This window comes from Eurytemora carolleeae, unplaced genomic scaffold (assembly GCF_000591075.1).
Source record: "Eurytemora carolleeae unplaced genomic scaffold, Eaff_2.0 scaffold1675, whole genome shotgun sequence".
Lineage (NCBI taxonomy): Eukaryota > Metazoa > Arthropoda > Copepoda > Calanoida > Temoridae > Eurytemora > Eurytemora carolleeae.
The window spans coordinates 1-23118 of NW_019397645.1; the positions used below are offsets into that span (position 1 = coordinate 1).

General features: G+C 32.7%; 2 protein-coding genes across 2 annotated transcripts; one reads left to right on the forward strand and one right to left on the reverse strand.

Annotated features, from left to right (window-relative positions):
• Positions 1 to 1455: 1455 nt before the first annotated feature.
• On the forward strand, positions 1456 to 2769 carry LOC111715317 (proline-rich protein 36-like; the record flags this gene model as incomplete). Its single annotated transcript, XM_023490636.1, has 1 exon — positions 1456 to 2769. A coding segment is annotated over one exon (1314 nt), but the record flags the coding sequence as incomplete, so codon positions are not given.
• A 1042-nt stretch (positions 2770 to 3811) lies between these two features.
• On the reverse strand, positions 3812 to 21771 carry LOC111715316 (uncharacterized). Its single transcript, XM_023490635.1, has 8 exons — positions 21584 to 21771; positions 10642 to 10768; positions 8931 to 9122; positions 6765 to 6833; positions 6640 to 6708; positions 5806 to 5940; positions 4683 to 4805; positions 3812 to 3888 (listed from the first exon to the last, which is right to left on the reverse strand). The coding sequence occupies exons 2-8, from the start codon at positions 10765 to 10767 to the stop codon at positions 3856 to 3858; spliced, it is 747 nt and encodes a 248-aa protein (XP_023346403.1). The 5' UTR covers position 10768; positions 21584 to 21771; the 3' UTR covers positions 3812 to 3855.
• Positions 21772 to 23118: the final 1347 nt, after the last annotated feature.

A 23118-nucleotide genomic window follows, 5' to 3' on the forward strand; every position in this document is an offset into this window, starting at 1 on the left:
GCTTACTGTGAGAGCCTGTGGAGAAAACAGGGAGGCAGGATCACTTTTCAGCCGAAAAATGCTAGTGACACGGATTAACTATTTCGAGCACTTAGGCTTATATCACGACACTGTGAGTTGCTTTGAAGAGAACTTTAGAAAACGTATTCAAAAAGTCCGGGGTCACCAATTTGGCGTGCTACAACTTAAAAGGAAAAGAGTTTCAAAACGACTAACTTTATTTAAAATCAAAATCTATATAGTAAAAATATCTGAATAAGTAACACATGTTTTGAATCAGCTGATCTTGAAACGCCTCCTTGGATTTCTAGAAAGTTTTTCTGGAAGACGATATTCATATCCGCCACACTTTCCAAAATAAAAGTTTTAAAGGCAATTATTTTAAACATTTGTGTACTTGTCTTATTTCAATGGCTATTTCTATAGATCTTAAATAAGCTTAGAAATAAAACAGAATTAAGTAAAAAAATAGAATAAATTTCAATTTTATTTTCATTTCAATTGAAAAATATTATTTTGGAAATATCATACATTTTTTGGAGAAAATCCGGGAACCAATCATAACTTTATAACACACATAATACAGAGCTAATTTAACTTTATTGCACTATGATTACTTTAAAGCAAGTTCTTATGAAATTCACGATGAAGTGAGTAAGAATGATAAAGTAAACAATAGTTTCATAAAATTCTTTTAAGTTGGGTTAAATTCTAAAGTAAAAACTGTATATATATTTTAAACGGTTAAATGATAAATATACGGATAATGTTCACAAACCCAGGGTTATCTGGGAAAGGGTCAATATGAAGCTCACTCGAAAAACAATGGTCCTTGCAATCTAATCTCTATGTTGAATATAGTAGCTGACAGAGCTGGAGATCAGAATATTGCTGGCGTAGCATACAAACCTTGCAACTTCAAATATTAACATATTCTAATTTTATTCCTCACCTACTCAATTATCCCTGCTCCCTCAAATAATCAATTATCCCTGCTCCCTCACATACTCAATTATCCCTGCTCCCCCACCTAATCAATTATCCCTGCTCCCTCAACTACTCAATTATTCCTGCTCCCTCACCTACTCAATTATTCCTGCTCCCTCACCTACTCAATTATCCCTGCTCCCCCTACTCAATTATCCCTGCTCCCTCACCTACTCAATTATCCCTGCTCTCTCACCTACTCAATTATCCCTGCTCCCTCACCTACTCAATTATCCCTGCTCCCTCACCTGCTCAATTATACCTGCTCCCTCACCTGCTCAATTATCCCTGCTCTCTTACCTTCTCAATTATCCCTGCTCCCTTACAAATTCAATTATTCCTGCTCCCCCACCTTCTCAAATATCCCTGCTCTCTCACCAACTCAATTATCCCTGATCCCCCACAAACTCAATCATCCCTGCTCTCTCACTTACTCAATTATCCCTGCTCCCTCACATACTAAATTAGCCCTGCTCCCTCACATACTCAATTATCCCTGCTCCCTCACCTACTCAATTATCCCTGCTCCCTCACATACTCAATTATCCCTGCTTCCTCACCTGCTCAATTATACCTGCTCCCTCACCTGCTCAATTATCCCTGCTCTCTCACATACTCAATTATCCCTGCTCCCTCACATACTCAATTATCCCTGCTCCCTTACATACTCAATTATTCCTCCTCCCCCACCTACTCAATAATCCCTGCTCCCTCACCTACTCAATTATCCCTGCTCTCTACCATACTCAATTATCCCTGATCCCTCACATGCTCAATAATACCTGCTCCCTCACCTGCTCAATTATCCCTGCTCCCTCAACTATTCAATCATCCCTGCTCCCCCACCTACTCAATTATCCCTGCTCCCTCAACTACTCAATTATCCCTGCTCCCTCACCTACTCAATTATCCCTGCTCCCCCACATACTCAATTACTCCTGCTCCCTCACCTACTCAATTATCCCTGCTCCCTCACATACTCAATTATCCCTGCTCCCTCACCAGCTCAATTATACCTGCTCCCTCACCTGCTCAATTATCCCTGCTCCCCCACCTACTCAATTTTCCCTGCTCCCTCACCTACTCAATTATCCCTGCTCTCTCACATACTCAATTATCCCTGATCCCTCACCTGCTCAATTATACCTGCTCCCTCACCTGCTCAATTATCCCTGCTCCCTCAACTATTCAATCATCCCTGCTCCCCCACCTACTCGATTATCCCTGCTCCCTCAACTATTCAATCATCCCTGCTCCCTCACCTATTCAATTATTCCTGCTCCCTCACCTACTCAATTATTCCTGCTCCCTCACATACTCAATTATTCCTGCTCCACCACCAACTCAATAATTCCTGTTCCCCCACCTACTCAATTATCCCTGCTCCCTCAACTCTTCAATTATCCCTGCTACCCCACCTACTCAATTATTCCTGCTCCCTCAACTATTCAATCATCCCTATTCCCCCACTTAATTATTCCTGCTCCCCCACCTACTCAATTATCCCTGCTCCCTCAACTATTCAATCATCCCTGTTCCCTCACCTACTCAATTATTCCTGCTACCTCACATACTCAATTATCCCTGCTCCCTCAACTTTTCAATCATTCCTGCTCCCCCACCTACTCAATTATCCCTGCTCCCTTACATACTCAATTATCCCTACTCCCTCACATACTCAATTATCCCTGCTCCCTTACATACTCAATTATTCCTGCTCCCCCATCTACTCAATTATCCCAGCTCCCTCACCTACTCAATTATCCCTGCTCCCCCACCTAATCAATTATTCCTTCTCCCTCACATAATCAATTATCCCTGCTCCCCCACCTACTCAATTATCCCTGCTCTCTCACTTACTCAATTATCCTTGGTCTGATCGTGTTGCACAGAAAAAGGGATTGAAAGATCAGAGCTTGTGGCAAAAACTCAGTATGCCTTGAACGTTCTTAGAAAACTGTCATTTACAATCTTAAAGATTATAAAATGCTGAGCAACATCATAGTAAAATTGAAGAAAGAAGACAACGATCTGTCCACTGTTTTCTGGTAACCACTGTATACCTATTATTTTATCATTAATTTCCTCTATTCATTTCTATCCATCCCAATTTTCCAATACCCTGCTTCCATCTCAACTACAACTAACTCAGTAATTTTAACACCCCCTCCCCCCCCTAACATCCACTCACATTGTATTCGTAAACTACACACCAAACAATCAAACTTTTTCATTTTAAATTCAAAGTTGAATTGATGTGTAAAATTTATTGGCTTTTATGCCTCCAATTTCAAGGAGAATTGGATAGGACATCAGACTTGAGTCTCCAGACAGCCAATTCATGTCAAATAAAATTGAAATTAAGTTTTATCGAAGATAAATTCATGCCAAGAAAAATAGAATTTATGCATTTGGACCCTGTCGATGAATTTAAAAAGGGATTGTTCACTTCTTTAATGTTTTAATGTCACGTGGAATTATTAAATCAAATTTCTATCTTTAATGAGTACTAACTGAAGGGCCCGGCGTTGCCCGTGGAAATTTTTTTTTAAATTTTTAAAAAAAATTTTAAAAGAATTTCTAACTTTTTTAGCCTATAACACCCCGGCCACCCATGAGTGTCCACAAAAAAATTCAGCCCATTCGGTCCAGCCGTTTGGCCGGCTATAGGCAACATATATATATATATACGAATGTCTTGTTTTATTATATAGATTGCACTAAATATGTACTAATTGTATGTATAACCAAAAAGTTAAACAATCACTTGATTTGGTCCAATACCTGTAGAGTTGCTCTGTACCAATATTATCCGGTAAAGAAGATCCTCTACTCCTATTCCGGGGCACCTAGGAGTATTTAAGAAGGTCAAGGTAGGCCTCTACTCCTATTCCGGGGCACCTAGGAGTATTTAAGATGGTCAAGGTAGGCCTCTACTCCTATTCCGGGGCCCGGCATCTAGGAGTATTTAAGAAGGTCAAGGTAGGCCTCTACTCCTACTCTGGGGCACCTAGGAGTATTTAAGAAGGTCAAGGTAGGCTTCTACTCCTACTCTGGGGCACCTAGGAGTATTTAAGAAGGTCAAGGTAGGCCTCTACTCCTACTCTGGGGCACCTAGGAGTATTTAAGAAGGTCAAGGTAGGCCTCTACTCCTACTCTGGGGCACCTAGGAGTATTTAAGAAGGTCAAGGTAGTCCTCTACTCCTACTCCGGGGCACCTAGGAGGATTTAAGAAGGTCAAGGTAGGCCTCTACTCCTACTCTGAGGCACTTAGGAGGATTTAAGAAGGTCAAGGTAGGTGAAAGGAATGCAAATTGTGATGAGACTTGTGCCGTAAGCTTTCAGTAACTGTAAGAGGATTACTATTAGTAAGAATGAGAGTAAGGAATATTATTTACCTTGAGTAAGAATGGAAGTAAGGAATAGTTTATACCTTGAATAAGGATGGGAGTAAGGAATATTATATACCTTGAGTAAGAATGGAAGTAAGGAATAGTTTATACCTTGAATAAGGATGGGAGTAAGGGTGAATATTTTGAGTGAGGATCGGAATAAGGGACTGTATACCTTGAGTGAAAATAGGAATAAGGGATAGTTTATACCTTGATTAAGCATGAAAGCAAGGTGGTATACCTTGACTAGGGATGGGAGTAAGGATGTATACCTTGAGTAAGGATGGGAGAAAGGGTGTATACCTTGAGTAAGGATGGGAGTAAGGGTGTCATGGATCCTGGAGACTGAAGTTCTCCACAATGCGAAGCTCTCCGTTGAATTCTAACTGCTCCAGGTATAACTAATCCTTCGATCTCTATCCGGGCCTGAAATCATAGATTAATGATAATTTTGATTAAGTTTGAAATAATGAAAGTTTACACCATCAGGTTGCAAAGAGAGGGATTAGAAAATTCCAATTTGTGACAAAAACTCAATTCCTTTGTAAAATAAGATTATAAAGTCGTCTGATTGAAAATTAATTCCCGTCTTTCTGATTAGCACTGTTATGTTATTAAACAATTCTATCAACCATGAAATGCTTTACCAAGGAACCAAAATATCATGAAAAACCTTTCCGTTGTGGATCCCTGCTCCCCTCTCGTCATTTCTTGGAAATCTCGCGTGATTATACTATTCCAGGTAAATAATGTTAAGATAGATAGATAGTCACACGAGGTTGCCAAGAAATATGAGGAAGGGTTGGATTAAACTCAACTACACTCAGATTTTACCGTTTCTTGATAAAACCTTTTTTAATATCTAAATATTTATTCGTGTTGTTAAGTGAGTTTTATGAATACTCCTCCATTTCATTGGTTTAATTTTTTGTTGGTGCAATTTTCGATTGAATAGTTTTAATCTGTTTGCAAACTATGTTGAACTAAAGTAACTTTGATTAAATAATAACTATTTTCTTAAAAACCTCTTGATAAGAACATAAGTAATGAATTATAAATTTGCATTTAGTATATTTGGGGAGTAAAATCCAAAATAAAGGAGCTGCGAGGTCACAAAGTCGCCTAGTAATTTTGATTTAAATTGATTTTCTTCTTATGTTTAGATTGGATGGAAGGGGGGCTATACCTGGCTAACTCTAGGGGATTGGATGGGAGGGGGGCTATACCTGGCTTACTCTAGGAGATTGGATGGGAGGGGGGCTATACCTGGCTAACTCTAGGGGATTGGATGGGAGGGGGGCTATACCTGGCTAACTCTAGGGGATTGGATGGGAGGGGGGCTATACCTGGCTAACTCTAGGAGATTGGATGGGAGGGGGGCTATACCTGGCTAACTCTAGGGGATTGGATGGGAGGGGGGCTTTACCTGGCTAACTCTAGGGGATTGTGAATGTCCTGTCCTATCACTAGGACAGATAGATACACCACTAGGACGTCTAGATGAATCACTATCTGAAGGAACCTCTAGAACCAGTTCTGGTGCCTCATGAGTCTTTATGACCTGGAGAAAAGAAAATTTAATTATTTTTTTTAAAGAAATTTAATCTTGATTTTCATGAAAGCTTATTTAAAATATTTTGGTAAATTGAACATATTTTTTTACAAAATAACGTCTCAATCTTTTAATTTCTGTTTTTTACAAAAGTTACAGAATAGAAAATATTCAATTTTTACTTTTTCTCTAACCTTTTTAAAAATTTGTAAGTTTTTATGATGTTCATAATTAATTTTTATCGATAATGTAAATGCTAAATGTCAACTATGAATTTTATGACATATTATAAATATCATGAGAAATATTTTTCATGACAGGAAAATTCACATTTTAATTAAAAGTATTTTTGATTTTGGTTTAAAATTTTCTGACACAGAAAATTGGAAGAAGATTTGAAACTAGAAAAGATTTGAAAAAACAAGTTTAAACAACTTGAAAGATTTTAAGGTAATGTTTATAATTTTTTTAACGATTTAAGATTAAGAAATAATAAACATTTTATTTAACGAAAAATCCATTTCAATAGATATTTAGTAATGATTGTTTAACAATCCCAAATATAAAGATATTTACCGAAGTACTGATTTTTTAACAATCCCATATATAAAGATATTTACCGAAGTACTGATTGTTACACAATCCCTTATATAAAGATATATACCAGAGTACTGATTGTTTAACAATCCCATATATAAAGATATTTACCGGTGTGCTGATATGTCTTGACTGATATAAGTACTGATCGAACTGATCCTCAAAATGGTTCTTCTTTATCTAAAAAAGTTTATATTTTAATTTTTTATAATTTGTTTTAATTATATTCATTATACCTGATATTTAGGTATGTAGGCCTGTTGCTTTTCATCCCAAACCATGCTTGGTGTCGGGCTTTCAAACTCCTAAAATGCAAAAAACAAACTTCCGATCATAGTTTGACCATTTAAACATTTTTTCTCTCTAATACTTTTTTGTGGGATGATTTGTTTTGAATAAAAAGGCAACGAAAGATAACTCTGAGAATTTAAGTATGGTAGAATATAAGACCAAAAAGCGATTGAATGTAATGCGGTTCACCCTATTGAACACCAACTACACCACCAGGAGCAGTTTCATGTTAATCATGCCATGAAAAAAAAATATAAAAGATCTGCTATTCCACATTTGTTTTATAATTAATTGTGAATGATAATCATTATTTGATTTTATCACAATAAATCGATATTTTTTCATTTATTTATTTATTGAATTTAATTGAAGAAACTGAACGCATCTTGCCCTGGTAAGTCAAGGGTATATTCTTAAAGAGAGACTGCGCAGAACTTCCGGTTTCCCGCTATTTTTAAGTGGCAAGTTTGGTTTACAACGGTACCTTTAAACCTTGGTCTGGACAATTGTCTTAGATATCCTTATTCTTATAGCTGAAAATTGAGTTCCGGGAAATTTGATTAGACAAAGGTTGAAAGGCCGGGTACCGTTGTAAATAGGACTTGCCGCTCTTTAATTTCAGTGATACTTGAAATTACGTCTCCTAGACTCTTTTACTTAAGTGCGTTGTCCTTTTATCTTATTTATCTTTAGATAAGTTGCTAGTTTACATTTCTATTTCAAAACTTTTAAACATTTAGCTAAATAGTAAACATAAACAATATTGCTGAACTGAACATTTACAACTTTTCTTCATTTTATACCAGTCAGTAAACCTTTATGTTTTAGTTAGATCAAACCTTAGGAAGGAATACTTTTCTAGAAGAAGACCAGAGGTCGAAACTTCAGAAAGCACTTATCCCTAACTCTTGCATTCAACCGATTAAGTTAATTCTTTCAAAAAATCTCTAAAGATACGACAATCATCATCAGTAAATGAGATATCATAAAAACACATATGAGTCAGCAGTTTTTCACCAAGAAAGGACTTAATCTCTTTAAATTTAAAAAAAGCAATCAGATGACAAATATAATTCGGCGGATTTTCTGTAACACACTCTATAGAATTGTACCGGAGTTATAAATCAAATGAGTAAATCCTTGGATAAAGTTGGTTTTATTTCATAACCATTTCATACCATTAACCATTTTTAAAGAAATGTTTCAAAAATACCCTTTTCACGAATAAACTAATTAATTACTCATAATTATTATTTTCGCGCATTTTTTGGCATTTGTTTGAGAAACATAAACCCATTTACTTTTGTTAAGAAATTATAAATTATTTACTTTATTTTCCTTAGAAAATCATTAAGCAATAAATATAACATTCTTTAAATTATGAAAATATTGAATACATTGAGACCCATACAACTGTGAAATGGGAAGACTGTTAGACCCAATTTATGACTAAAGAAACATAGCCTTTAGCCAAATAACCATTTCACTTTATAAGTCTGTGTTCAAGTATTTTGAAAAACTGTTTATAAACTTTACAACGGTCGCCTTGGCCTTTTATTTTACCTTATTAATTCTCATTAATTTTTAACAGTCTCGGAAAATATTGGAATTTTGTAATATTTATTATTAAATCAATTGGAAAAATTTTTTTTTTAATTGTTAAATATATTTTTCACAGTTCTAGACATCTACATTTAAGAACCGTAGAGTACTTATTTTTAGCTTTAGTTTTCAGGAAGTAATTGGAAAAATTCTCTTAGATTTTTGCGTGAAAGCTTGTAAAATTTGGATCACATGAAAAGATTCATAAAAATAGAAAGTTATGGTGTTTCATTTTTGAATGTTAATCAAAATTATTTTATATTCCAACCTCTAAAAGAATACCGAGAATACATTTAGTTTATTCTCTTAACCATTAGTAGATTGAAAATATTTATATTAATGGTGAAATCGGGAAAATGTAGACAACTTTAAATGAAAAAAGCGTCAAACATGGGAAATGTCGCAAGCAGATTTTTATTTAACTGTCATGTAAGAGCTAGTTTAACATGTTAAATAGTTTAATTAATCTTTGTGAAAAAATTGCTAAAAATGTTTAGCAATGCCATTACCGTATCATAACTATACTGTTGATTATAGCTGGACTGGTTCTGATTGTGTTTGGTTTGGTTTGATTGGTGACCGTTATGCCCGGAGTTCTGATGCTTCTTCGGGGTTTTAGGGAGAGATCGTCTTCGCTGTAGAGGATTGTGTCCGGGTTCATCTCCCGGGTCATTTCCGTGGTTTAACCGGATATCTGGGCACTAAATAATCCATGGTTAGTTTTTAAAAGAAGGAAGGGGGAAGGGGGGGGGGCGCCACCATAGTTTTAGTAGAAGTAAATATTTCCATTTACTGATAGCGCCGATTGAAGGATTCATAATTCTAATTTGATGATGAGATCGATAGAAAGATAGATGTTACCGTAATACTATTTCTTTTGGTTCAGAATAGACAACAAACACATGACACATGACTGAACCCTGATTGGATCAGGCGCTAATGTATTCGGCATACCGGAGTGGGCCACCGGGGGGACTATTTCTCCGGGGCTTTGAAAATAGATTATTATCATTTAATATTTATGCTGAGGTATAAAAATAAATAGTTAAAAAAAAAGAAATTACTTCTTTTCGAATTCAAACGTCTTATTAACTTGTATTGACCCAGAGATATCAAAAGTTGTTTGACCAGATTTGTTCTCGTTCATTTTGACTAGGTTTTTTAATCTTAGTATTCTGAATATTTTATCCAAAAATAAAGATAAAGGTTCTAGATTGCATTGGTTGGAATTCTTAGAAGCTCGATGTTCCTCCCCCCAGGAAGTTTACCAAGATAGGCCGAAGGCTTTTAAGGAAAACCAGAGACTGGAACTTTTAAACAGAGTTTATCCATAAAACCTTTTCACGGTTTTGTTACCAAAAAATTTTAAAATCAAGAACTGATGTTTTGTGCTGCCCCACTTATTAGTTGGCAACCTTTATCAACATTCTTTTTGTAAGTGATAATAAAATTGATAAATTTTCAGACAGAAAAACACGAACATCTCCATCACTTTCGCCGAAACAAAGGTACTTGTACATGATATATTCATGAGAAAAGAAAAAAGAAAAACTGTTTCAGGACTTAGATGAATACTATTCGCTTCCAAATGCTTAAAAGTTTTCACGTGTATAGAAATGGAAAGAAGAAAACCATGTAAGGGGGGAAAGTAGAAACTTATATAATGTAAAACAATTATTTATTCATTCTTCTAAATAGACTTTCGTATCTTAATCTACCAAATATCCGTGTGTGCGGTCTACCAAACATTCACCTATACGATCTACCATAAATCAATATTTACGATCTACCAAAAATCCATGTCTACGATCTACCAAAAATGCATGTCTAAGATCTACCAAAATCCATGTCTACGATCTACCAAAAATCCATGTCTACGATTTACCAAAAATCCATGTCTACGATCTACCAAAATCCATATCTACGAGCTACCAAATATCCATGTCTAGGATCTACCAAAAATCAATATTTACGATCCACCAAATATCAATGTCTACTATCTACAAAAAATCCATGTCTACGATCTACCAAATACTCATTTCTACGATCTACCAAAAATCCATGTCTACAATCTACCAAATATCCATTTCTGTGATCTACCCAAAAATCCATGTCTAGATCTACCAAATATCCATTTCTACGATCTACCAAAAATCAATGTCTACGATCTACCAAATATCCATTTCTACGATCTACCAAAATTCCATGTCTACGATATACCTGGTTTAGTTCTCTGGTTGATCCACGTCTACCATTTACCATGTGAAAATGATTTTGAAGTTGTTGTGCGTCCTCCCCACTCGGTATATAGCTCCCTCTCCTAGCTTGTACTGGTACATACATCATCCTATATATATATATATATATATTATAGCTAGGTATATAGCTCCCTCTCCTAGTTTGTACTGGTACATACATCATCCTATATATATATATATATATTATAGCTAGGTATATAGCTCCCTCTCCTAGCTTGTACTGGTACATACATCATCCTAAATATATATATATATATTATAGCTAGGTATATTCTGTAAATCATATTTATACAAGATGAGTCGAAAAAACGGGATTAGTATTTAATTAAAAAAATCATGCTTCCGGTGGAAAAATATTGAAGTAAAATTGACCAAAGTCAAAAATAATTATTGTTTCATAAATAATAATTTCTGTAAAAAATAAATTTGCCCTTAGAAATTCATAAGAAAATGGTTTTTTTATGTTTTTCAACGTTTCTAAAAAATCTATTGAGTTATGACAAAAAAAATCCGTGAAAATTTTTTTTGCTAAGATAGCAAAATGGAACTTTTCATTCCACATTTTTTTTTTCTTAAAAATTCAAAATGTAATTCATTTATAAACAGTAAACACATTTTTGCTGTTTTATTTCTTAAGATTTTTGTTCAGATTTGGACTAAAAGTTTTTGCGGAACTTTTGGAACATAATTCATAGTTTGATATATCAAAGGTTTACAACATCGGGTTAGAGGGGCCAAGAAAATATAGTTTGTGGCAAAAACATATTTCCTTTGATTAATCAATTCAAAAATGAAAATTAATAAGGAAAACAACTATTGAATTTTCATGTGTTTTCTTTACTCCCTAATCCTTTCCCTATATCCTTAGCAGCCATAATCCCCCAACCTCAGGTTTCCTCCAGAATCCCCCTGTAATCAGGGATTCCCCCAGTATCCCCCAATATTCCCCTGAATTCCCCCCTCCCCCCTCCTCCTAAGTCTCCTTAAATCCTTCAATTATTCACATTATCAGGACTCCAACAAACCATGAGCTGGAATATATTTATATATATCTCGAACAATAGGAAACACAGAAAATGGAAGAATATGTAGATAATAGAAGAATATGTAGATAATGGAAGAATATGTAGATAATAGAAGAATATGTAGATAATGGAAGAATATGAAGATAATAGAAGAATATGTAGATAATGGAAGAATATGTAGATAATAGAAGAATATGTAGATAATAGAAGAATATGTAGATAATAGAAGAATATGAAGATAATAGAAGAATATGTAGATAATAGAAGAATATAGGACTAAGCAAATACTCCCATTAATTAACGTATAAAGTTAAACTAAGCTTATAACTTGGTAAACTTGGTAAACTAGCTTAACAACATTATATATTTACTATATATATTACAACATTATTAACATTACTTACTAAGGAAAACTCTATACATTTCAGATGTATATCCATGGAAGGTTGGTTTAGTCTTTTCAGACATACTTTTTTGTGGATGTGATACATAAAATCCCTTTTTATGCTGGATTATGGAGTTATCAAGGAAAAGGTTCAGGGTAATCTAATCTAATCTAATCTAATCTAATCCAACCCGGCCAGGTTTCAGACACAGTAAACATAGAAAAGTTTATCTGAATATAAACAGTTCCGTAAACATTTCAAATAGATTATATATTTATTAGACATGAGGCCCCGATTTAGATGAATCGGTAAAAATAGTTTAGAGACTATAAGATGCCATTGAAACTACAGTAAGGCACGCCTTTAATAAGTTGTTTTTCAACCAACCAAGAAATATATAGACTAGGATGCGTCTAATCTGTGTAGTTATACTACAGTGGGAGGAGATCAAAACACAGAATTTAGGGATAATGCATCATTTAAGCGGGGGGAGGGGGCGGGGCGGAATGAGAATATATAGCTATTGTAGTTGTGAGCATCATGATTTATGTATAGTTCCTTGCAAGCAATGGGTAAAACTAATTGCTTGAACATCAAATACAGATTAGATTGCTGAAATGCAATTTTCCTTTTCAACAGTTTTTTTTGGTTCTTGTAGTTGTGTCAAGTTGGCGCAGGGTTTACATTTATTCATCCTTATTCACACATTTCATTAGCAATCAACTGGTAATATCAATTCCTTGCTTAATTAAGACAAAAGTAAACCTGTTTTTTCTAACAAATCTTTTTTACATTTAAAATTTAGTTTTTACATTGAGGGGAGGTTAAAAAATCAAAATTGAAAGACCGCGTGTCTTACCATTCTTTACAGTAGATTATCAAACATGATTCAACGGTTTTAGTTTTTCTAAAATAAACTTACAACTTGAAATTTTCAAAGCGTGAATTAAAAAATGAATATCAATAAATCGATCCAGAAAGAATTCATGAGGGTTAATATTTTATACCCTGTTCAAATGATTCATTGTAATATTAGAATAAAACAATAATATTACAATATTACAATATTACCATATTACAATAAAATGTAAAAGTTTAATATTTCATAATGTATTGGACTGAAGGTGTATTGGAAGGAAAGTAGGACGGGACGGATAGTTACAACTCAGGGTATTGGTTATAACAACGGGATAGAATATGCACAAAAGAACTAGTTATTACAACAAACAGAAATGCTCTCATCCCTATATCTTTGAAACCTGATGTTGTAAATCTTTGATATTTCAAAATATAAACCTATGAAAAAAAAACAATATTGTATTAAAATTTTCTCAAAGTAGGTCATGATGATTGTGAAAAATTTGAGTATTAAAAAGAAAGCTTTTTTGATTAGGGTTTACATAATTAATAATTAGAGTTTATATAATTAATAATGCCTATTTAAATTATTGAAATACTGTGTAAGAGAGGGGGGGGGGGGCTTTCTATTTGTTTTCAGAAACTAGTTTTTAATTTAAATTGTTTAAATTATTATATTTTCAGGAATACGGAAAATATGGAAAAGAAGTGTAGAAGAGTTTAATATACTAGCCTTAGAGGGCGCTTCGCGCCCATCTTCTAAATTAATTGTGAACATGTTCTCTTTGTGTACATCGTAAAACAAAATAAAAATAATTCGCGGATTTTCACAAAAAATTTCGCGGATTTTCAAAATTTTCACAAATTTAATGAAGATCGAATTTTGATGGAGACAAATATTTAAAATTTCAATCAATCATAAACCTTCCCTGGGGTCCTTAGATGTCCCACAAAAAAATTGGGCCCGATCGGTTCAGCCGTTTTGACGTTTATTGGATACAAACAGACAAACAGACAAACAGACAAGCCAAATTTATATATAGATAAATGTATAGTGTAAAGAAGAAGAGGAAGAAGTGTAGAAGAGTATAATATATAAATGTATAGTATAAAGAAGAAGAAGAAGAAGTGTAGAAGAGTATAATATACTAGCCTTAGAGCGCGCTTCGCGCCCATCTTCTAAATTAATTGTGAACATGTTCTCTTTGTGTACATCGTAAAACAAAACAAAAATAGTTCGCAGATTTTCGCAAAAAATTTCGTGGATTTTTAAAATTTTCAAAAATTTAATGAAGATCAAATTTTGATTGAGACAAATATTTGAAATTTTGATCATTCATAAACCTTCCCTGTGGTCAAGTGATGTCCCACAAAAAATTTGGGCCCGATCGGTTCAGCCGTTTTGACGTTTATTGGATACAAACTAACAGACAGACAAACAGACAGACAAGCCAAATTTATATATAGATAAATGTATAGTATAAAGAAGAAGAAGAAGAAGAAGAAGTGTAGAAGAGTATAATATATAAATGTATGGTATAAAGAAGAAGAAGAAGTGTAGAAGAGTTTAATATATAAATGTATGGTATAAAGAAGAAGAAGAAGAAGTATAGAAGAGTTTAATATACAAATGTATAGTATAAAGAAGAAGAAGAAGCGTAGAAAAGTTTAATATACAAATGTATAATATAAAGAAGAAGAAGAAGAAGCGTAGAAGAGTTTAATATACAAATGTATAATATAAAGAAGAAGAAGAAGAAAGAAGAGTTTAATATACAAATGTATAATATAAAGAAGAAGAAGAAGAAGCGTAGAAGAGTTTAATATACAAATGTATAATATAAAGAAGAAGAAGAAGAAGCGTAGAAGAGTTTAATATACAAATGTATAATTTACAGAAGAAGCAGAAGTGTAGACGAGTTTAATATATAAATGTATAGTATAAAGAAGAAGAAGAAGAAGTGTAGAAGAGTATAATATATAAATGAATAGTATAAAGGAGAAGAAGAAGAAGAAGTGTAGAAGATTTTAATATATAAATGTATAGTATAAAGAAGAAGAAGAAGTGTAGAAGAGTATAATATATAAATGTATGGTATAAAGAAGAAGAAGAAGTGTAGAAGAGTATAATATATAAATGTATAGTATAAAGAAGAAGAAGAAGAAGAAGAAGCGTAGAAAAGTATAAAAACTAATGGCTTCCTTCTATTTCCTCTGACTAAGGCTTCTTCATCCAACAAGCTAGTTACAGGAATACGGATAGTTTATAGGGGAGACTAAATTATGGAATAGAGAGGAGAAAAGGTAAACTCTGTGAGGAGGAGGAGGAGGAGGAGGAGGAGGAGAAGGAGGAGAAGCAGGATCATGAGGAGGAGGAGGAGGAGGAGATAAAGGATCAGAAGGAGGAGGAGGAGGAGAAGTAGGAGGAGGTAGAGGAGGAGGAGGAGAAGTAGGAGGAGTCAGAGGAGGAGGAGTAGGAGAAGAAGGAGCTAAAAGGGATTTAACTCATTTTCAAAGTTATCGAAATCGTTAGAATAAAACAAGTTACGAGTTTCTAACATGTAGATAATAATAACTGATATAATGCACTGTGACGTGTTAAGACTAAACTAATTTTTTCTAAAACAAGAACCTACCCTTGTTGTATTGTAACTAGAACCTTTGTAATTTCTTTCAATACTACAAAATGAAATATATATCAATATTTTATATTTCTTAGTTCTAACTTCTATTTGTCATTAGTAAATATTTTACAATTCCTACTTATTATTCCCTATAGAGTTTCATCCTTATCTTTCATTATATAACAAAGATTATCTTCAAATATTCAAAATTAAGCAAAATAATTTAGAAAAATAACATTAGGAATAGTAAAAATGTGAAAGTGGTTAAATATAAAAAGACGATTTCAAAGAAATAAAAAATTAATAATTAAAACATTTTAAATTCCCAATCTAGATGTATCACAGATTGTCTTGCAGACATTTCAACATTTTTCAGAATTTGCCAAATCATTCAAAATTAATCCGGCTAATTAATGACATCTCATCGGACATCTATTTAATTTTTTGGAAAGAAATGCTTGGATTAATTGATGGGGAAAGATAGTATTAAATTCTTATCCAAGAAAAATGAGACGAAAATATAATATTTTTATATTTATAATTTAAGAAACCCATTTTGTATTCGAATTATATTCTTATTGCGAATACCGGCTCATCATTAGCTTTATTACGGATTGTTTTATGTTTGTTGTAAATCTATGAAAACTCTATTGCAAAGAGTCAGCAATTATTTTATTTTATTATTTTAAAAATTTTGATACTAAAAGTTCATTTTTGAATTTAAATTAAAAATCGCTGTTTGTAATCTACATAATGGCAACCAGGTTTAGGAGTACAATATGTCTAAAGTAAGCTTCTGAAGGTCAGTGTTTGTGTCAGTTTAGTAGGGAAAGAATTGTAATGTAACGCATAAACCAAGAAATTAAAAACTTAAGATCAAAATTGGTTTTTATTGTACCTTCGCATCGATATCATTCATATTTTTTTATTCGAAAAGAAATAAAAATGTCAGCTAATAGTATATCTTAAATAATAGCGAAAAGGTTTCGGTGATGTGGTGGTAGTGAGCCAGCAGAGTGTGAAGAAGAATACCGGGGTAGTGAGCCAGCAGAGTGTGAAGAAGAATACCGGGGTAGGGAGATTAAGTGTTAGAAGAAAAGCTGATTAATGCTGACAAATTTGAGATTTCAAGTATCTTCGAAGAGAAACCCAACCTGAGAGTTGAGATTTGATTTAGATATGAGATTAGTTGAAGGAGTAGTATAAGAGAATTGGATTCATAGATTTCAAGTTGTTGGAAGAATAAAATAGAATAGAGTAGAGTAGAGTAGAATAGAGTAGAATAGAATAGAATAGAGTAGAATACAGTAGAATACAGTAGAATACAGTAGAATAAGTAGAATAGAGTAGAATAGAATATAATAGAATAAAGTAGAATAGATTAGAGTAGAATACAGTAGAATACAGTAGAATACAGTAGAATAGAGTAGAATAGAATATAATAGAATAAAGTAGAATAGATTAGAATAGAATAGAATAAAGTAGAGTAGAGTAGAATAGAGTAGAATAGAATAGAATAGAGTAGAATACAGTAGAATAGAGTAGAATAGAATATAATAGAATAAAGTAGAATAGAATAGAATATAGTATAATAGAGAATAATAGAGTATAATAGAGAATAATAGAGTAGAATAGAGTAGAATAGAGTAAAATAGAGTAAAATAGAGTAGAATTGCGTAGAATAGAGTAGAATAGAGTAGACTAGAGTAGAATAGAGTAGAATAGAGTAGAATAGAGTAGAATACAGTAGAATAGAGTTAAATAGAATAGAATAGAAGAATAAAGTAGAATAGAGTAGAATAGAGTAGAATTGAGTAGAATAGAGTAGAATAGAGTAGAGTAGATTTGAGTAGAATAGAGTAGAATACAGTAGAATAAAGTTAAATAGAGTTAAATAGAGTAGAATAGAAGAATAGAGTAGAATAGAGTAGAAGAGAGTAGAATTGATTAGAATAGATTAGAATAGAGTAGAATAGAGTAGAATAGAGTGGAATAGAGTAGAATAGAGTAGAATAGAGTAGAATAGAGTAGAATAGAGTGGAATAGAGTATAATAGAGTAGAATAGAGTAGAATAGAATAGAATAGACTAGAATAGAGTAGAATAGAGTAGAATAGAGTAGAATAGAGTGGAATAGAGTATAATAGAGTAGAATAGAGTAGAATAGAATAGAATAGACTAGAATAGAGTAGAATAGAGTAGATAGAATAGAATAGAGTAGAATAGAGTAGAATAGAGTAGAATAGAGTAGAATAGAGTAGAATATAGTAGAATAGAGTAGAATAGAGTTGCCATTTTCAAAGTAAAATGTTCACAAAGACTGAAATACAAAAGATCGAAGGAAAATATTCCAACTTGAAATAAATTAAGTTGGTTCATCGACTTCATCAATACTTTTCTCTTTTCTTTGTAATTTCAACTGCTTCATGATTAAAGAGATAACGTCCTTTGTTTAGCTGAAAAAAAGAGTATTCCTTAATACTGCTTCAATTGTTTCTGTAGTAAGAAATCCGCAAGTTACTTTCTAAGAGAACCCGCATTTGAAACGAACCAAGATTTTAAAAAGAAATAGTTTATTTCTAATTTTTCTTGATGAGACAAAGCTTTCAAGGGTAAAGATGTGAATGGGACATGCCTCTCTATAATTGGAGATTCTACAGTTCCTTTAAGTCTCTGATTTAAGATCCATAATTTTCGAACACAAGAATTTTTAGATATCATGATTTTACAAAAATAATTGTTATTTAAGGTGGTATTACTCTATTATAAGAAAATATTGTCACATCTAATAATATCAACGTATATAAATAAATGATATTATTTCACTTACAACATACATACTGCATAGGAATGTTATTACTATTGTTTTACATAATGCAAAAGCATAGTAGGCAATTAGATACTTAAAGGGAGTTATACCAAATATAAAAAGAGGTTTAGATGAATACCAATTCTCTAATATTGGAACCTGAACACACACCCTCAAATAATAAGAGGATGAAAATTAAAGATGGCAGAACGTGTTTTTGTGACACTCCATGCAAATATGGCAATGGTAGATTCATAACGGTACCCTTATAAACTTTGCCTGAGCTGAAAACTTTTGGATGGTGGATATCGAGATCAATGCTTAATCTCCTCTTTTTCTTAATCTCCAGATTAAATAATGCGTGTTCTCCTCTTGTTATCAATCTCCAGATTAATTAACCGATCGGTGGATAAGGATATTCCATTTTAAAGTTTTCAGCTCTGATCAAGTATGAATAAGATATCATTGCTTATATATGAACTATCAGAATTAAATACTTTTAATCCAAGAAAAACGACAATATCGTCCACATTTTTATCAGATAAATGCAAAGATGCCGTTGTAAAGCGCAGAGAGGGTGTAGATCAAATTTTAAAAATCGAATCCAGCAACGTAAATATTCTTTCAGTCTAAGAGGATCCTTAAAACATTCAAATAAAAACAGATCATCATAATTTTCTATCTTTTTCTCAAATGTAAAAAAGTGCAAATCTATACTTATCCCAGTTCACAGTGTCGTGTAATTGTACATATCTTATATTTCACATGTTATTCATACTAAACAAAATATTTCACGTCTCAAGACAATTTTCAGTTGTCAAAATATTATAACCATGTGAACTTTTTGTTGAGGGTTGGTTGAGGGTTTGTTTGTATCTAATAAACGTCAAAACGATTTTTTCGTAAATCCTTACTGTAGATCAAAAATCAAAAAATGTTGGCTCCAAAATAATACGATTTATAAAAATTGTTTGTAAAGCCATCAATGAAAGCAAAAGAAAATGGAAAATTCCTCATTATTAATATCATCTTAAAATGTACTAATAGTTAGCCTTACAGCAGCAGCAGTAAGACTAAACCTTTTAATCTATTATACTTATGTTAAACTAGGCCAAAAGCATTTTGTTTAACCACCATTACATAATAATTTTTAATTCCTTTATTTTTATTTGTATTTAGGTGTACCGAATTAAATAGTTTCTTCTCCTATTTTTTTTGGAAAAGTAATTTAGTTTTTGCCACAAACAATTTTCTAATCCCTCTATATTTGCAACCTGATGGGGGTAAACCTTTGATATATCCAACTTAAATTATAAATTCTAATAAAATACATAGTTTGAAATATTGGGTTTCAAAGATAAAGGGATTGGAAAATCAGAGTTTATTGCCTTCAAGGGCTTTTTATTTCCTGCTGTTCTGTAGAGAACAAATGTAATTTAAGTCAGATGATGCGTTGACATCAACCACACAATATTATACCTCGAGACAACCAAAGTGAATAAATGTAAGGTTGAGGTATAACAGTTTGCGTAAATTAACTGTTACGTATAAGAATAGGTTAAAATTAAATAACAAAATTTAGTAATGTTTTGGTAGAACTAGAGACGAGCAGTCCTAATTACAGTTGCGCGCGAGCTCTCACACAAAAATCGATGAAAATTTTGCCAATCTAATTAAAAAAAACGAGAAAAAGTGCTTTATGTCTATAAATTCCAAATGTCTTGGAATACAAAAAAAAAATAAAGTGAGTTTGTACATTTTGTGTTTGTGTTGAATTCTGACAACTCTGGTGAATTAACACGCAATTTACTTTTATTTAGAGACCACAATTGAAATTGATCAATTTTAGGTGAAAAACAAGAATATTTACGTCGATTTTGCACTGCAAAAGTTAACGTTGATATTTCTAGAATAAAGGTATATTAGACAATTGGTTAGATGAATTAGAAACTAGTTATTTCTAGAATAAAGGTATATTAGACAATTGGCTAGATGAATTAGAAACTAGTTATTTCTAGAATGAATGTATATTAGACAATTAGTTAGAAGAATTAGAAACTAGTCATTTCTAGAATACAGGTATATTAGATATTTGGTTAGTTTAACTAGAAACTAGTTATTTCCAGAATAAAGGTATATTAGACAATTGGTTAGATGAACTAGAAACTAGTCATTTCTAGAATAAAGGTATATTAGACAATTAGTTAGATGAACTAGAAAATAGTCATTTCTAGAATAAAGATATATTATACAATTGGTTAGATGAATTAGAAACTAGTGCAGATTTCTAGAATAAAGGTATATTAGACAATTGGTTATATGAATTAGAACCTAGTCATTTCTAGAATAAAGGTATCTTAGACAATTGGTTAGATGAATTAGAAACTAGTTATTTCTAGAATAAAGGTATATTAGGCAATTGGTTAGATGGACTAGAAACTAGATATTTCTAGAATAAAGGTATATTAGACAATTGGTTAGATGAATTAGAAACTATTTCTAGAATAAAGGTATATTAGACAATTGGTTAGATGAATTAGAAACTAGTCATATCTAGAATAAAGGTATATTAGACAATTAGTTAGATGAACTAGAAACTAGTCATTTCTAGAATAAAGGTATATTAGACAATTGGTTAGATGAATTAGAAACTAGTTATTTCTAGAATAAAGGTATATTAGATAATTGGTAAGTTGAACTAGAAACTATAAATAAGGGTTTATTAGTAAATTGGTTAGTTGAACTAGAAACTATAGTTATTTCTAGAATAAAGTTATATTAGTCAATCGGTTTAAATTTACTGGAAACTATAGTTATTTCTAGAATAAAAGTATATCAGACAATCGGTTTAAATTTACAAGAAAGTAGCTATTTCTGGAATAAAGAGGTATATATGACAATGGGATAGATGTACTTTTTGTACATATTATTTAACAATGAATCAGATGTATTAGAAACAAAAACCAAGACCAATTTTTTGAGAAACAGAACAACTAACCTTTCCAAAATTAATGGAATTTTAAAAATGAACTTAGTGAATGTTTAAATGATATTTAACTGAAAATGGAATTAGAACATGATTGAAATGTTGCCTGATGCCAAATATATTTCATGAGACAGAAAAAATCAGGTGTTGGTAAAATCATTAATCGCTAATCATAGCATTCAGATCGGGAGAAGAGTAAATGTTCTTCAATATTTACCTATCACTGTCGGTTTTATGTCGTCATTCTAGATCACTGTTCAATACGTACATAATGTAAACGTATCTGAAACTACCCTAATTGTCAAGGTATAAAACTCAACTGTCGAGGTTAGACGGAGAATATACGCTCCGGACACAACAGAGGACAGAGGGACCGGAGAGAGAGATCGAACCCAATCTTCTAAACAGATACACGAAGAGAGAAGTAGCACCTAACCTTCTTCAAATAGAAGTAGAACCCAACCTGCTCAGGAGTATTCACGGAGAGAGAGAAGAGGCAGAACCCAAACTTTGCATCAGGATCCATGGAGAGATAGAGAAGTAGATCCCAACCTTCTCATCAGGATCCATTGAGAGAGAGAGAAGTAGAATCCAACCTTCTCATCAGGATCCATTGAGAGAGAGAGAAGTAGAATCCAACCTTCTCAACAGGATCCATTGAGAGAGAGAGAAGTAGAATCCATCCTTTTCATCAGGATCCATTGAGAGAGAGAGAAGTAGAATCCAACCTTCTCAACAGCATCCATGGAGAGAGAGATAAGTAGAATCAAACCTTCTCATTAGGATTTATGAATATAGAAAAGTAAAACCCAATCTGCTCAAGAGTATCAATGGAGAATGATACCTTCTCAACCTTCTCAACAGTATCTAAAGAGAAACAGAGAGAAGTAGAATCCAATCTACTCAATCGGATCCATGGAATGAGAGAGACAGATAGAACCCAACTTACTGAAAAGGATCCATGGAATGAGAGACAGATAGAACCCAACTTACTCAAAAGGATACATGGAATGAGAGAGAGATAGAACCCAACTTACTCAAAAGGATCCATGGAATGAGAGACAGATAGAACCCAACTTACTCAAAAGGATCCATGGAATCAGAGAGAGATAGAACCCAACTTACTAAAAAGGATACATGGAATCAGAGAGAGATAGAACCCAACTTACTCAAAAGGATACATGGAATGAGAGAGAGATAGAACCCAACTTACTCAAAAGGATGCATGGAATTAGAGAGAGATAGAACCCAACTTACTCAAAAGGATACATGGAATGAGAGAGAGATAGAACCCAACTTACTCAAAAGGATACATGGAATGAGAGAGAGATAGAACCCAACCTGCTCAAAATGATTTATGGAATGAGTGAAAGAGATAGAACCCTTCTTCTCAAATACTTTATGAAACCAACAGAAACTTATACATTTATAAAATTGTAAAGTGGCTTCTTCACCCTCTATATTTACAGATAAGACATAACAAGCGTGATTATTAGATATTCCATGAAAGAAGAACGAGAGATAAAACTTTTAAGAAATCAGAAAAAATTATGGATTTATGAATTTACAAAGTGGCTAGGTCGCCCAATATATTTTAGCTAAGATAGCGAACTTGATGATTATATATTCAATGAAAGAAAAACGAGAGAAAAAACTTTAAAAAATCAGCAAAAATTATGGATAAGAGATAGAACCCAACATGCTCCATGGATCCATGGAATAAGATAGATTTATAAAACCTAGCCTGCTCAG